Genomic DNA, 16,574 nt, shown 5'->3' on the forward strand with positions numbered 1-16,574 from the left:
TACCCAATTTGTTTCCTTTTGTAATGTTATTTATACTAAAATACTTATAAGCTACAAAGGTATTTTGATCAGACATTTTGAATTTTGCCACTTTATTTAAAATGTCCTTTACATTTGAGTTTAAGTCTCATAAAATGAATACTTCTGTATTTTATTATTTGGAATGATATGTTCAAATGTACTGTGATAAACATTATTTTTTCTTAAAATAGGTAGTGGAATTAACTTTGCACTCCTGTGGTTGTTTTTCCTATCACAGGTAGAGTTGGCTTTGTGGGACACAGCTGGGCAGGAAGATTATGATCGCCTGAGGCCCCTCTCCTACCCAGACACTGATGTTATACTGATGTGTTTCTCCATTGACAGCCCTGATAGTTTAGGTGAGTGATCCTGCAGCTTAACGTTTGTCACTGCCCGTTTATGTGGCAGGCATCTCTTTTTTTCAGTTTTTTCTGGGCATCAAGTTGCTGAAAAGCAGACATGAACTGCAGAGGAGTGAAGTCATCATGGCCAGAAACCTGGAGCCTTGGCACTATAAAGGTTGGGGTTATGAGTCCTTTTTCAGCTTAGGTCTCCAATAGGGATTGTGTATTATTTATTTTCCTTCCTTTACAATTCTGGGGGTTGCATGGGATCCAGAGCCTAGCACATGCTAGGCAAGTGCTCTACCACTGATCACCACCCCTAGCCCTACTACTATTGTATCCATCTTGTAAGTAGGTAGATTTCAGATACAATGCCATCTCTTAGACTAAGATTTGGAGATTTTTGGTTGCCTCTGTTATTTTATCAGTGCTTCCTATTTAATCTTTTGCCTGCCAACATCTCAATATCTTGGCTGCTAACTTTGCTTTTTTTCTTTCTTTTTTTTTTTTTTGGTACTGGGGCTTGAACCCATGTGGGTCTTGAACCCACTGAGTTACATATCCAGTCCATTTTAGTTTTTAATTTTGAGACAGGATCTCGCTAACTTGCATAGGGCCTCAATAAATTGCTGTGGCTGGCCTTGAACTTGTTTACCATCCTTATGCCTCAGCCTCCCAAGTCACTGGGATTACGGGCATGCACCCAATATGCTCTTTCTTTTTTAAAGCCATGTCTGTTTCTTTCCTAAAAGCTCTATCTTTGCCCTTAAGTGTCTTAGTTGGTAATAAGACTTCAGCCTGAACATTTCACTAGCATAGGTGGCCACATACTTCAGAAAAAGCTTTTATACTTTAGAAAAAGACTAAGTAATACTGGCTTCATGCTGTGAACCCAAACTGAAAAATTTGCTTTTAGTTTGTACTAAAGATTCTGTGATATTTTAACTTGGTGCTACAGCATTATCATGACAAGGCAGCAGGTAGGCCTAGGGATATTGGGATTATTAATGCAAACAGGTTTTTAAGGCCTGCTGGTTGCTTGAGTACTTATGGTTAATGATTGTGCTTTTGTCATTATTGTCCCCAATTTAATGATAATACTAGGTCATTTAAGACATTGAGCCACTTGTTCAAGGTCATGAATTGAGTCCCATAGGCAGTGTCTGCCAGGACTGAGAAACAGCAGGTAGTCCCTGCTGCCATTGGTCCATTTAGGTCATTTTCAGCAGTTTCATTTTTAGTTTTGTGGTTGTTTTGTTTTTGGTGGTTCTGGAGAGTGAACCAGGAATACTATACCACTGAGCTACATCCCCATCCCTTTTTTTATAGGGGTCTTGCTGAGGTTAGCTTTGAACTCGCAATCATCCTTCCTCAGCCTCCCAAGCCTCTGGGATTACAGGCGTGTACCACCGCACCCAGCTCTTTTTTATTTAGAGACAAGGTCTCACTAAAACCCAGACTGGCTTCATACTTGCAGTCCTCCTGCCTCAGCATCTCAAGTAGGTGAGTTTCCAGGTGTACACCACCACACTTGACCTAATTTGGTTTATAGACGAACCTGGCTTCCTTTCAGGGACTGCAAAAAGACCCTGGAGACTGGAGGCAGAGCTTTAGCTCATAGAAAATGGAGTTATTTGGCATCTCAGACACATGCATAAAGATCTTAAACTAAATGCTATGGGATTGAGGAGGACTTTGGGTTCTCATCATCCAGAATATAATTCTTTAAGGACAAACCACCTTCAGAACAAAATATTGTTCCTCTTCTGTCTCTGCGGCAGTGGTACATGCCTATAATCCTCGTAACTCTGGAGGTTGAGACAGAAGTATCCAAAGTTTGACACCAGCCTCAACTACTTATCAAGACTCTGTCCAAAATAAAAAATAAAAAGGCTGGGGATGCCTGGCATGGTGGCACACACCTGTAATTCTAGTGGCTCAGGAGGCTGCGGCAGGAGGACCACTAGTTCAAAGCCATCCTTAGCAGAAAGCGAGGCCCCAAACAACTCAGTGAGACCCTGTCTCTAAAGAATAAAAAATAGGACTGTGGGGGCAGGGGTTGTAGCTCAGTAGTAGAGCATTCACCTGGCACGTGTGAGGCCCTGGGTTTGATCCTCAGCACCACATAAAAATAAATAAAGTTAAGGAATTTTGGTTTTTTTGGTTTGTTTTTCTTTTTTGGTGCTGGGAATTGAATCCAGGGCCTTGTGTGTGTAAGGCAAGCACTCTACCAACTAAGCTACAACCAAATAAATAAAATAAAGGCATTGTGTCTAACTACAATTAAAAAATAAATGGCTCGGGCTGGGGATGTGGCTCAAGTGGTAGCACGCTCGCCTGGCATGCCTGCAGCCCAGGTTCGATCCTCAGCACCACATACAAACAAAGATGTTGTGTCTGCCGAGAACTTAAAAAAAAAAAAGATTAAAAATTCTCTCTCTCTTTAAAATAAAAATAAATAAATAAATGGCTCGATGGTCAAGTACCCCTGAGTTCAATCCCTGGTACCCCCAAAAAAGGCTGGGGATGTAGCTCAGTGGTGGAGTGCCCCTGGGTTTAATCCCCAGTACTGGGAGGACTGGTGATTGGTGAACAATGTCTCCTACTCTCAAAGGACATCTTTAGCCTCTGCTTGTTCACTATCCATGGCTTGGTTTTCTTGTTTTGTTTTTTTGAAGTGCTAGGGATTGAACCCAGTGGTACTATACTGCTGAGCTACATCCCCACCCCCACCCCCACCCCTTTTTTTGAGACAGGGTTTTGCGTCAGCTTCTCAAGTTGGTGGCATTACAAGTGTGTGCCGTCACACCTAGCATCATGGCTTGTTTATGCTAGCCCCTTCCACAGAGGGCAGGCCCTAGGGAACAGAGGAAAAATAGAAAATAAATAGGCAAAGAGATTGATCTCCTGCATATACAGACACATCTGAGTGCAGAAGAATGCTATACCCTTGCTTGATGTCACTGCAGGAGAATTTCATACATAGAGTGCCTATGTTAGGGAGTTGGGGTAGAATCCCACCAGTAATTTTCCTCAGTTAAAAATGTGTCAGAAAAGGGCTGGGGTTGTAGCCCTGTGGTGGAATGCAAGTTCAAGACCAATCTTAGCAAGTCAGTGAGATTCTGTCTCAAAAATAAAAATTCAGAAAATGACTGGGGTATAGTGTAGCTCAGTGGCAGAGTACTTTTGAAGCATGCAAGAGGCCACCCTGGGTTTTATCCCCAGTATCAAAAATAATATAAAAGCAAGCCAGTGACTCTCTAGTGAGAAAGAAAGGAAGCTGTTGAGTTTAAGCCCTGCTTCTGGCTAACCCTGTGATTATAAACAGTTTGTTTTTTGGAGCCTCTGCTGTCTCACTGGCAGTTGATCTGAATTCTAGATTCTAAGGATCTCAGGTTGGCAAAGTTCTATTAAAAAACTAATAGTATTTTTGGCTTTGCAGCCATGATTTAACTTTGCCATAACTACTCACCTCTACTGTTGTAGCATGAAAGCATCCACAGAAAACATGGGAATGAATGAGCTTGGATGGGTTCCAGTAAAACTTAACTTAAAAATAAATTCTATAACAATGAGTCATACAAAATTACATATAAGAGGAAGTGAGGGGAAAGGGTAAAAAAAAAAAACAAGGGAGAGAAATGAATTACAGTAGATGGGGTAGAGAGATAAGATGGGAGGGGAGGGGAGGGAGGATAGTAGAGGATAGGAAAGGCAACAGAATACAACAGACACTAGTATGGCAAAATGTAAAAAGGTGGATGTGTAACCGATGTGATTCAGCAATCTGTATACAGGGTAAAAATGGGAGTTCATAACCCACTTGAATCAAATGTATGAAATATGATATGTCAAGAACTATGTAATGTTTTGAACAATAATTTAAAAATTCTAGTAGATATTAGTAGATGCTCAAGTAATTATTGAGCATCTACTAATTTGTGACCCTTGAACTAGATAAAGATTCCTTTTGGGTTGGGGATGTGGCTCAAGCAGTAGTGCGCTCACCTGGCATGCGTGCGGCCCGGGTTCCATCCTCAGCACCACATAAAAACAAAGATGTTGTGTCTGCCGAAAACTAAAATATTCTCTCTCTCTCTCTCTCTCTCTCTCTCTCTCTCTCTCTCTCTAAAAAAAAAAAAAAAAAAAAAAAAAGGTTCCTTTTTCTGGCTTTCTAGGATTCTCAAAGGCCATCCAGAAGTATAAAGTGATTTGACCTGATATGATCAGATTTCTATTTTGGGCCGGGGGGTGGATTGGTTATAGGGGATTGACATACTGAAGTAAAGGTTAAAAAGTTTGAAATTATTCATCAAAAGGGCAATTCAGCTGGGCACGGTGGCACATGCACGTCTGTAAGCAACTCAGTGAGACTCTGTCTCTAAATAAAATACAAAATAGGATTGGGAATGTGGCTCAGTGGTTGAGTGTCCCTGGGTTCAATCCCTGGTACCATGCCCCTCAAAAAATTGGGGGGGTGCAGAATTCATTATAATTTTATGTGCCCAAAATTCCAGGAGCAGGATATAATTTCATATATTTAACAAGTAATTATTGAGCATCTACTAATAGAATTTATACAGAAGGGAAAACAAAAAAGACAAAGGGGGGAACAAGTGGCCAGGCATGTAATCCCACGGACTTGGAAGGCTGAGCCAGGAAGTTCTTGAGTTCAAAGTTAACCTCAGCAGTTTGGCCCTGGTACCAAAAAAAAAAAAAAAAAGAAGAAGAAGAAGAAGAAAGGACAACAAGCTGGTTTCAGTGGACACAGTCCTCCCAGTGGTGGGAGGCTGAGAATAGAATATTTGCAAGTTTGAGGCCAATCTTAACACCTTAGCAAGACTCTTTTTTAAATTAAGGAGGATGAGGATGTCATTCAGTGGTTAAAGTGCCCCTGAGTTCAACCCTTGGTACCAAAAAAAAAGTCTAAGTATAAAATAAAACATTACAAAAAACATTGAGGGGCTGGGGTTATGACTCAGCGGTAAAGTACTTGCCTAGCATGTGTGAGTCCCTGGGTTCGGTTCTCAGCCCCACATATAAACAATAAAATTGTGTATTGGGTCCAACTACAACTAAAAAATAAATTTAAAAAAATTTGATAGTGTTGGACCATGGTGATCTGCTATTTTAAAAGGATGATCAATTGCAATAACACTGAAAAGATGACCTTTAAGCAGAGATTTAGTTATTTAGACAAATAACTAAAAGGCAGACACTATTTAGAATATGGAAAGGTTTGTCTTTTCAATGAAAGACCACAATAGGTAGAAAAGTCACATTAGTAGAAAAGTTTTATAATTCATTGTTCTATGCTTTTGAGAAGCAGGAGTTGAAGGAGGCTCATAGATATCCAACAAAAGGACTTTCTAGGTAGAGGGGAAAGCAGACACAGAGTCATCAAGACATGAGACAGGAGGAGGAAGGAAGGAATACAGTACTGCTCTAGCAGAGGAGATGGGGCTAAGGGTAAAGACCTCTCCTTTCATCAAGAGTAAGGTGGGAAGCTGGGCCTGGTGGCACATGCCTGTAATTCCGGTGGTTAAGGTGGTTGAGGCAGGAGGATCACATGTTTGAGGCCAGCCATCAGCAACTTAGCAAGACCCTGTCTCAAAGTAAAAAAAAAAAAAAAAACTATCAGGGATGTTGCTTCGTGGTTAAGCGCCTCTAGTTTCAATCCCTGGTACACACTCACCCCATCTGTCCCCTGCAAAAAAAAAAAAAAAGATTGAATTAAGGAAGTGATGTAATCTCACCTTTTAAAGGTATCACTATGGTACCTGAACTGACCACAGATGCAGGAATGAGAATAGGGTTCATCCAGAAACTATTTGGTTTCATGTTAGATGTGCTGGCCCTTTTCTCATTATTGCTCTAAAAGCTGGGGTGCTACAGTTCTTTGGGAATCTCTTTGTTCAACAATAAGGCTTTGAATTTCAAATTATTACATTCATAATATAATTGACTCTGTAGCTGCTGTAGCAAAGGAAGTAATTGAACATCTATCTTGAATGCTGAAAAATGGAGCATTGGTTTATGAGATTTTTCTGCCCTCACTTGGGTTACTTCTCTACCTTACAGTCTTTCATCCAGAAGTCCAGAAGATATAGCATCTTTCCATATTCTAAATAGCCCTTTCCTTTTGGTAATTTTGTCTTGGAAGTCAGAGAGTAAATAGTTTATTTTTAAAATAGTCTCCAATAACAGTAGGTACACTTTGAGTGATTATCATACTAAGAACTTTATATGTATTGACTCAGAGTAACCTTATATATGGTAATTATTATTATCATCTCAATTTTAAAATTATCCTTAACACTGAGATGACTAAGGTGGCATAGGAGGTTAAACTTAGACCCTTCATCCATCATAAAGTATATACAACCTTTTTTTTTTTAAATATATTTTTAGTTGTCAGTGGACCTTTATTTATTTATTTACTTGCTTATTTAATTGCGGTGCTGAGAACTGAACCCAGCACCTCACACATGCCAGGCAAGTGCTCTTCCATTGCTCCACAGCCCCAGCCCTGTACAACCTTTTTAAATTAGAATGATACAGTTTTGGAAAGAAATTACAGTTAGTAGTACAGTTATTATTATTTTGTTGTTGTTGTTATTTTCAGTCATTTTTCATACCTGGGTATGGTAGCACATTCCAGGTGCTTGGGAGGCTAAGGGAAGAGAACCACAATTTGAAAAAAATAGTGAGACCCTCTCTCAAAGAAATATAAAAAATAAAAAGGGCTGAGGATGTAGCTTAATAGTAGAGCACTTCCTATCAAGTGCAGGGTTCTGAGTTTAATTCCCAGTATTGCCAATGTCATTCTTGAGTCATTTGAAATACCAGTAATCTGCGGGGTGGAGGTTATGCTTTGAGCCTGTGAGCAAGATAGAACTGGGCCAGTTAGAAACCCAGAATGGGGAAATCTTCTATAAGCTGGGGTCTGAATTTATCTGCTAGCAATGATAGGCATGGCCAGCAAGGATCCCTCTCTCAGGGACAAGTCATACCATGTGACACCAACCTATGTTTTAGATCTTTTGCTCCTCCAGTGTCCTTACTTGGGCCCCACCTGCAGAGGAATGCAACACTTTTTTGAGTGTGTGTGTGTGTGTGTGTGTGCGTGTGCGCGCGCGCTGCTAGGGATTTGATCCATGGCCTTGTGCATGTGAAGCAAGTAGTTTAGATACTAGTAGGTGTGTGTTCAAAATACTTCTCAAAGGAAGTATCTGTGCAATTTAACTAGGGCTTTTGGAGATTCTTTAAGGTGGAATTTGTATCCCCAAATTCTGTGCATTTTTCTTTCAGAAAACATCCCAGAAAAATGGACTCCAGAAGTCAAGCATTTCTGCCCCAATGTACCCATCATCCTGGTTGGGAATAAGAAGGATCTTCGGAATGATGAGCACACAAGGCGGGAGTTAGCCAAGATGAAGCAGGCATGTTCTAGGATAGGGTTTTGTCTTCCTGTAGCATTCTTAACTTGGGCACCTGGCAGAAACCCTCAAATAAAGTTGTTTAGAGAGACCCAGAAATCCTTCTCTATCTATTTGGACTTCATTGACTGGTACCTGCATAGAAGAGCCCTGAGAAAGTCTTATGAAATGAAATGTGTCTCTCCCCTTTCTCTTGCAGTGCTCACCAAGCATTCTGCTGCAGAGCTACATCCTCCATCCTTGGAATGTCTTTTTATTTATTTATTTATTTTTGGTGCTAGGGATTGGACCCAGAGTGTTTAACTACTAAGCTACCTCCCCAATGCTTTATTTTTTATTGATTTTGAGACATGGTCTCACCAAGTTGCTGCTTGAGGCCTTGCTAAATGGCCTAGGCTGCCCTCAAACTTGAGTTCTTACTATTTCAGCTTCCCAAGTTTCTGGGATTTCAGGTGTGCATTATCATGCCCAGCATGGAATCTCTATTTCGAGGTGCTTGTGCCCCTGAGGACTATCAGCCTGGGAAGAAAACATTCCAACAGTACCCAATGCCTCAAATATAAGACCTTTGTCAGGCTTTTTTTTTTTTTTTTTTGAGAGAGAGAATTTTTTAATATTTATTTTTTAGCTCTTCACGGACACAACATCCTTATTTGTATGTGATGCTGAGGATTGAACCCCGGGCCGCACACATGCTAGGCGAGCGCACTACCGCTTGAGCCACATCCCCAGCCCCTCAGGCTCTTGATTTCCCTCTTTAGTTATTACCTGGGTTCATGTGAGGCCAAAGATAATTTAGTGGCAACTGAAGGATAAGGAAATCCTGAAGGCAAGAAGTCCAAAGAGAAAGCCTAATGTCTTTTTTTTTTTTTTTTTTTAGTTGTAGTTGGACACAATACCTTTATTTTATTTATTTATATGTGGTGCTGAGGATTGAACCTAGGGCCTTGCACATGCTAGGTGAGCACTTTATTGCTGAGTCACAACCCCAGCCCCTAACCTAATGTCTTTATAATGAAGTAATAATAGTGGTGGTGGTGACATCTCAGCCTCTCAGAAGCCAGATGGCCTAATGGTAGAACTTCCACACTATAGAAATACTGTCAATCTCTTCAACCCAAGAAAGCCACTGAGGTTTTACTACCTGAAAATCAAGGGCAGGCCCTATTTCTGTCCATGGACATTGGTCCTCTGTAAAGCTAATTATAGGAAGACCCAAGGGCTTGTCTCGGATTCCTTCCTTAATCTTCCAGGACTCCCTTGATCTCTTCCCTCTTTATCTCACTTTCCAGAGAAGAATGTGTTTAATAGAGATTTTATTTTGGGGGTGGGGTGAATACCAATTCCAGAATTTTCATAAAACAAGTTTAAATCTGGGAGTTTGGCAGTTTTAACAACAACAAAAGGGTTTCTGATGCAGTGTAGTGTTAGTCCCAGTTTCTCAGGAGGCTAAATCCAGAGGATCACTTGAGTCTTTTAAGAGTTTGAGGCCAGCCTTCACAACATAGCAAGACCCTATCTTCCCCCTCAAAAAAAAAAAAAACTTAGCTGAATTTAAATATTCTGTACTGTGTATATTTGACAGTATTTGCTGAAAACATTCTTTTTTGCTTTCTAGGAGCCAGTAAAACCTGAAGAAGGCAGAGATATGGCAAACAGGATTGGCGCCTTTGGGTACATGGAGTGTTCAGCAAAGACCAAAGATGGAGTGAGGGAGGTTTTTGAAATGGCCACGAGAGCTGCTCTGCAAGCCAGACGTGGGAAGAAAAAATCTGGGTGCCTTGTGTTGTGAAACCTTGCTGCAAGCACAGCCCTTATGCGGTTAATTTTGAAGTGCTGTTTATTAATCTTAGTATATGATTACTGGCCTTTTTCATTTATCTATAATTTACCTAAGATTACAAATCAGAAGTCATCTTGCTACCAGTATTTAGAAGCCAAACCATGATTAATAATGATGTCCAACCTGTCTGACCTGCCAGAGTTCTTCTGACACTGCTCTAACAGCCCTCTCTGCACTCCACCTGACACACCAGGCGCTAATTCAAAGAATTTCTTAACTTCTTGCTTCTTTCTAGAAAGAGAAACGGTAACTTTTGTGAATTAGGCTGTAACTACTTTATAACTAACATGTCCTGCCTATCATCTGTCAGCTGCAAGGAAATCTGGTGAGTCATCACTTTGGAGCTTTACTCCTCAGCCGATTTCATTGGCATAGCTCTGGGGTGAGCATTTAGTTGTTTGAAAGTGTACTCAGCCAGAAAGGCCCAAGTCCATGCAGCTGTGGCAGAGTTACAGTTCTGTTACTCTGTTAGTTACCTTATAGTTACTGTGTAATTAGTGCCACTTAATGTATGTTACCAAAAATAAATATATCTATCCCAGATTAGATGTAGTATTTTTTGTATAATTGGATTTCCTAATACTGATATTTGTCATCCCACAGAAAAGTGTATTGGTTTTTTAAAAAAGAAAGTGTATTTGGAAATAAAGTCAGATGGAAAATTCATTTTTAAAATTCCCGTTTTGTCACTTTCTCTGATAAAAGATGGCCATATCACCCTTTTTTGGCCCCACATTTCCCAGTACCCCTCTCCAGAGCTGGGCTAAGTAAACAGGAATTTGGTTTCATGCCTGAAACAATTAGACACTTGAAGGTGGTATAACCTCTCACCTAGACTGCAGGGTCTGGCTCTTATTCACAATGCTCCTTTCTTCTCACTGTATCCAGGTTCCCTCCCAGAGGAACCACCAGTTCTCATGGGTGGCACTTGGTTTTTCTCTTCTCTCCAGCTGACTAAACTTTTTTTCTGTACCAGTTAATTTTTCCAACTAATAGAATAAAGGCAGTTTTCTAAACTTCCTGTATCCTGGTGTGTGTTTTGCTCTTTCCAGGGCTGGGAAAGGAGGATGGGCTCAGCCCTCCTGGCCTGGCTCACCCTGGAGAGGTTTGTTCCTTCAGGGTATGTGTAAAATACCAGCTTGTTTGCAAAGGGGTAGAGCCCCCCCCCACACACACACACACACATATTCAGCACTAATCTGGCTTCTCCCAAGAACATGGAGATGATTATCCTGTGTCAATTGAATTTCCAAGCATGGATGATGGGTGGAGTGGGAATGAGCCTAGTGAGACATGAAGGGGCCACTGAATTTTCTTGGCCATAGTGAGCTGTTGAGCAGGGAGCTTCACTCCCAAGAGGTTTTGACACTACTTGTTAATAGAAAAACTAAGGGTGTTCCTTTACTGGGAGCAGAAAGGTAGAAGGAAAATCAGAGGCCTGGATATGAGTATCCCCCCAAAAGCCCTACAATATTGGGAAGTAAAAACTGTCTTACAGGATGGAGCCCTGCCCCACCCCTCCTCCAGTTTGACCTTCCTAAAATTAAAGAGCCTCATTAGAGAACTACTTGCCTTGGAAGCCCTTGTAGACTGCACCAACTCTGCAAGTCAACCTGTATACTTGGCGACAGTAGGGCACATACTGCAAGGGCACAAGATGGAGGGCTTTTTGTGCATGAGCTGCTTCCACGGCGGCGGCCAATCTCCCAGGCCGGACTCCACAACCTAAGAAACATTTTAAGAATGAATTCTGGGGCCTCGAGGGCTCTCAGCGGGAACCAGGGTAGCCGTCTCCAGCCTAGTGCAGGGTTGCTTGAGCCAGACCAGACATGCCCTAGCCTCTGCCTGGCTTTTGTGAAGACCGCATTCCGCTGGGCCGCACCCTCCCGGTAGTCGCAGTCATGGGGAGGGGCGAGGCCCTTGGGGAGGGCGGAGGCCGGATGAGGCGGGACTGTAAGATCTGCAGCGGGCTGGAGGGCCGGAAAAGTGTAGGTGTCACGTGCCCTTGCCGTGACCCGTTAAAAGGCACTGCCTGGGTCCCCCAACTGTGCTGATAAACTTCTTTCAGTTCCCTGACACCCACGCCATGTGTGCCACTAGGCTGGCGACAATGGCGGCCCAGTCCACAGTGTACACCTTCTCCGCGCGCCCGCTGGCTGGCGGGGAGCCTTTGAGTCTGGGCTCTCTGCGGGGCAAGGTGCTGCTCATCGAGAATGTGGCTTCTCTTTGAGGCACCACGCTTCGGGACTACACCCAAATGAACGAGCTACAGGAGCGCCTCGGGCCCCGGGGCTTGGTCGTGCTCGGCTTCCCGTGCAACCAGTTTGGACATCAGGTGCGCTGGATGGGGTGGGTTAAGGGTGGGCATGCAGTCTTTGTTGGGGGCGCAGGCCTGGTAGCCTTTGGCCCATTGCGTGAAGAGGCGGGCCACCGGCTTCCCTTCCGGTGCTCCTTGCGGCTGCAAGGAGGGCAACGTCCTGGTGACTCATCGAAAAACTCCCCATTTGGGGTTGAAGGGCTCACTTCTCGCGGCCCGAGTCCCAGCTGCCCTTGCTTCCCTTTAGGAGAATGCGAAGAACGAAGAGATTCTGAATTCCCTCAAGTACGTCCGACCCGGTGGCGGGTTCGAGCCCAATTTCCCCCTCTTCGAGAAGTGCGAGGTGAATGGCTCCAAGGCACATCCACTCTTCGCATTCCTGCGGGAGGCCCTGCCAGTGCCCAGCGATGACCCCAGTGCATTCATGACCGACCCCAAATTCATCATCTGGTCTCCGGTGTGCCGCAATGATATTGCCTGGAACTTTGAGAAGTTCCTGGTGGGCCCTGACGGTGTGCCGGTGCGCAGATACAGCCGCCGCTTTCCGACCATCGACATAGAACCTGACATTGAAGCCCTGCTGTCTCAGATGCCCAGCAGTGCCTAGGACACTCCTCTTATCCTGACTTGGCAGTTGCCAGCTGCTTTCTGTGGGGATTTCATCCATGATGGTGTTTACTCTAAATCTGCATTGAGGAATGCCTGATTTCCGGGAAAATCCCCATAGAAGGGCGCTGAGCTTGTTTATCCCTGCCTCCTCTCTGCCTACACCAAGACAATTTTTACCACTAATAAAGTGCTGGTTGACACGAAATTGTGTGTTTGTTCTTTGTCAGTGTCATCTGAGGGCACTTTTCATACAACCTCTTTATCATATAGGTAGGAGCTTAATCTACAAATCTGAATTTCTTTGTCCTTTGGTCTACATCCTGTGCAATCCATTTTTTCCTATGTGGGATGCCTCACTTCTGTCTATGCTTTGCCTTCTGCCAGAACATTCGACAAGGCCTTTCTGAGGCTTTGTTACAGCAAAAGTCCTTACTCTAAAAAAGAGGAAGACACCCAGACAAGGCCAACTGCCTAATCCCAGTATTAAGCCTCTCCCTTCGGAGAATTTGTTGAACATGACCTTCACAAACATGGGCCCCACTCACATTCAGACTTTGGGATCTCACCAAGTGTTAGGCCCACATAACCTCTTTTGACATTAAGAGGCTTTTAGCCACTAAGCACATCCCCAGCCCTTTTTCGTATTTTATTTAGAAACAGGGTTTCACTGAGTTGAGTTGCTTAGGGCCTTGCTAAATTGCTGAGGCTGACTTTGAACTCACCATCCTCCTTTCTCAGCATGCCAAGCTACTGGGATTATAAGCTTGAGCCACCATGTCTGGCAAGACTTGTGCAATATTAAGTTTCCCATTGGGCTGGGGATGTGGCTCAACCGGTGGCGCGCTCCCCTTGCATGCATGCTGCCCGGGTTCAATCCTCAGCACCACATGCAAACAAAGATGTTGTGTCCGCCGAAAACTAAAAAAAAAAGTTTCCCATTACTTTGCTAGATCCTTCCAAATTGTTTTTTATCTGCTTTGATGATGCCCTTACCAGTTGCTGCGATTCATATATTCAGAGTAATAGTGTACAGTGTAAATTGCCTGACTAGAACCCAGCACTGAGGTGCAATTGCACCTTCAGGCCTTGGATAGGATCATATCTTAGAAGCCAAGTGTTGCTATTGACTCAGACCTGCTTAGGTCCCACCCCTCCATTTGTTGACTTTGCTGCCAATAATCTTTAAAGACAGCTGTGGAGCTATTTTCCTATCAATGCAAGGACAGCTTCTGCTTAGGCAGACAAGAGGTATGTGAGCAGTATCACTCAGTCTGGAGTATGGTCCTGAGGTTCAGGGATCCCAAAATGTGTGTCCTAATTGGTAGTTCCTGGCCCTTCCTATGTTTGAAACAATTCAAGGAATTTTTCCCTTGCCCTAAGCAGGAATCTTGCTGGGTGCTGTGGCACATATATTATTTCAGGAACTCAGGGAAGCTGAGGCAGGAGGATAGGGAGTTCAAAGCCAGCGTCAGCAATTTAGCAAGGTCCTATGCTTAGGAAGAAAGAAACTGTCAAAATAAAAAGAACTGGAGATGTGGCTCAGCTTACCAAAAGAAAAAATCCTAAGCAGGGATCTTTGCTGTGGCCCTTAGCCCTGTATTCCTTTAGATTACTAAAAGATGAAGGGTCCCTCAGCACCTGCTCTGGCTCCCTCTCTTGGATACAAATTATTTCACACACACACACACACATATATGTGTGTGTGTGTTGTAGATGGACACAATATTATTTATTTTTATGTGGTGCTGAGGATCAAGCTTCATGCTTGCTAGGCAAGCACTCAACCACTGAGCCACAACTCACAGCCCCTCCTCTCTGTTTTTGAAACCCTTTTGAGGTAACTGAGTTAGAATAAGAACAGGTTGCTCCCCTCTGAGTCCCATCCTATCTTTATTCCTGTCAGAAAAACAGGTAGCCTTTTTCTAGTACTAGGGATTAAATCCAAAAATGCATTACCACTGAGCTACATACCCAGTCCATTTTATTTTCTGTTTTGAGACAGTATCTTGCTAAGTTGCTTAGGCCTTGCTAAATTGCTGAGGCTGTCCTCAAATTTGGCAATCCTCCTGCCTCAGCCTCCCAAGTCACTGGGATTACGGGTGAGCTCCATTGTGCCAGGCTCCAGGTGGTCTTAATTACATCTGTGAATGGTCTAGTCTGCTTTCCTATTGGTTAAGAGTCTAGAAGGTGGCCTGGACACTATGGCACCTGCCTGTAATTCAAATTACATGGAAGGCTGGCTGAGGCAGGAGGATCACAAGTTCAAAGCCTTAGCAATTTAGTAAGGCCCTAAGCAATTTAGTGAGACCCTGTTTCAAAACAAAAAGGGCTGGGGTTGTGACCCAGTGGTTCAAACCCTGGTACAAAAAGAAAAGAAACAAACAAACAAATAGCAGGATGGGATATTACAAAGCAGGTCCACTTGTTCTAAATATCTAATACTGGAACAGTGTCAAACAACACATGAAGTATATCCTGGGTGGTATCCTAAAGTTCTACAGATCATTTGGCTCCAGGATGATATTTAATTTTTCTAAAGTATATTTCTAGAGCCTTTTACTTCTTCACATCCCCTGGGCAGGTTAAAGAAACACAGACAAGATTCAAATCTCCCTACAGAAGTACCTGTTACCCAAATTTCCTTTGTCCCCAGCGTGTGATGTGTGTATGTGTCTTGAGTTTCCCTGAGCAACCTTTGCATACCTCATCACCCATTCCCAAAACCCAAGAAACATGTGGTTTTCTTTTCTTTTCTTTCTTTTTATTTTTCCTTTTTTTTTTTTTTTTTTTGGCACTGGGGATTTAACCTAAGGGCACTTTACCACTGAGCCACATCCTCAGAACTTTTTGTTTTTTATTTTGAGACAGGTTTTGCCAAATGGCTTAGAGCCTTGCTTTGAATTTGCAATCCTCTATCTCAGTCTCCAAAGTCTGTAGGATTACAGATGTGCACCACTTTGCCCGACTTGGATACTTCATCCATTCATTTATGCATGAAATGTCTACTGAGCTGGGGTATGATGCATGCCTAGCAACTCAGGAGGCTGAGGCAGGAGGACTGCAAGTTCAAGGACAGGCTGGGTCACTTAGCAAGACTCTGCCTCAAAATTAAAAATAAGAAGGGCTGGGGATATAGCTCAATGACAAGCATGCATGAGGTCTTGGATTTAATCCTCAGCACCACAAAAAGTTAAAACATAGGGCTTGGGATATAGCTCAGTTGGTAGAGTGCTTGCCTCGAAAGCACAAAGCCTTGGGTTCAATCCCCAGCACTACAAAAATAAAACTTAAAAAAATAAAGTTAAACCATGCACAAGTTAACATCTAAATACTTAATCATAGTTAAAACTATGATGGTAATAAAATCAGAGAAAGAAAAGACACTGGCCACACCTGGGCCCAGGGTACCACATCCTCTCTGCCCAAACAGTACTGACTAATAACAGTGGCAAAACCAGAATGGAATCTGTATATCAGTATGGTACTTTCTATCCTCCTGCCTCAGTCTCTCAAGTAGCTGGGGTTACTGGTACATGCCACCTGGCTTCTATTCTCATCAGCATGACTTCCCAAATTAAGAAAAGTGATCCCATTTCAATTTTGGGAGGCTTTCACCTTCTTCAGTACCTAATTTTTATATAAAAGAGGTAAGAAATCAGAGAAGATATTTAATTGTTCTAAAGTATACTTCTAGAGCCTTTTACTTCTTCACATCCCCTGGGCAGGTTAAAGAAACACAGACAAGAAGTAACTAAACAGTTTTACCCCATTTCCATCTCAACTATTTGTAAATACTGTCATATGTGCTCGGTGATTTCTAGCCAACTATGTACTAAGGATACAACAGGAAAGCCAAGTCCAGATAAGTATAAAGCCAAGGCAATAACTGTATGATTTGGAACTAAATAAAGATTAAAGTTCACACACCAGACAATATGAATCCTCATGACTATCACAGCATGTGACTAATCAGCCAGGCCAGGTACTCTCTGACTCCCTTC

At 42.8% G+C, this 16,574-nt stretch overlaps 2 protein-coding genes across 6 annotated transcripts in view; both read left to right on the forward strand.

Annotated features, from left to right (window-relative positions):
* Rhoa (ras homolog family member A) overlaps positions 1-10,663 on the forward strand; it is a 47,428-nt gene extending 36,765 nt beyond the window's left edge. For all 5 annotated transcript variants that reach the window (XM_076868790.2, XM_076868788.2, XM_076868787.2 and 2 more), the window contains 3 exons: positions 260-380; positions 7,677-7,807; positions 9,423-10,663. In XM_076868790.2, coding sequence (XP_076724905.1) covers positions 260-380; positions 7,677-7,807; positions 9,423-9,596 — 426 coding nt within the window. In that variant the 3' untranslated portion in view covers positions 9,597-10,663. The remainder of the gene's footprint in view (positions 1-259; positions 381-7,676; positions 7,808-9,422) is intronic.
* Positions 10,664-11,649: 986 nt separating this feature from the next.
* Positions 11,650-12,778, forward strand: Gpx1 (glutathione peroxidase 1). The gene is made up of 2 exons (XM_076867475.1): positions 11,650-11,982; positions 12,212-12,778. Exons 1-2 carry the CDS (start codon positions 11,734-11,736, stop codon positions 12,569-12,571), a joined length of 609 nt encoding a protein of 202 aa, XP_076723590.1. The 5' UTR covers positions 11,650-11,733; the 3' UTR covers positions 12,572-12,778.
* The last annotated feature ends 3,796 nt before the right edge of the window (positions 12,779-16,574 follow it).

The sequence above is a fragment of the Callospermophilus lateralis genome, chromosome 10 (genome assembly GCF_048772815.1).
Source record: "Callospermophilus lateralis isolate mCalLat2 chromosome 10, mCalLat2.hap1, whole genome shotgun sequence".
Classification (NCBI taxonomy): domain Eukaryota; kingdom Metazoa; phylum Chordata; class Mammalia; order Rodentia; family Sciuridae; genus Callospermophilus; species Callospermophilus lateralis.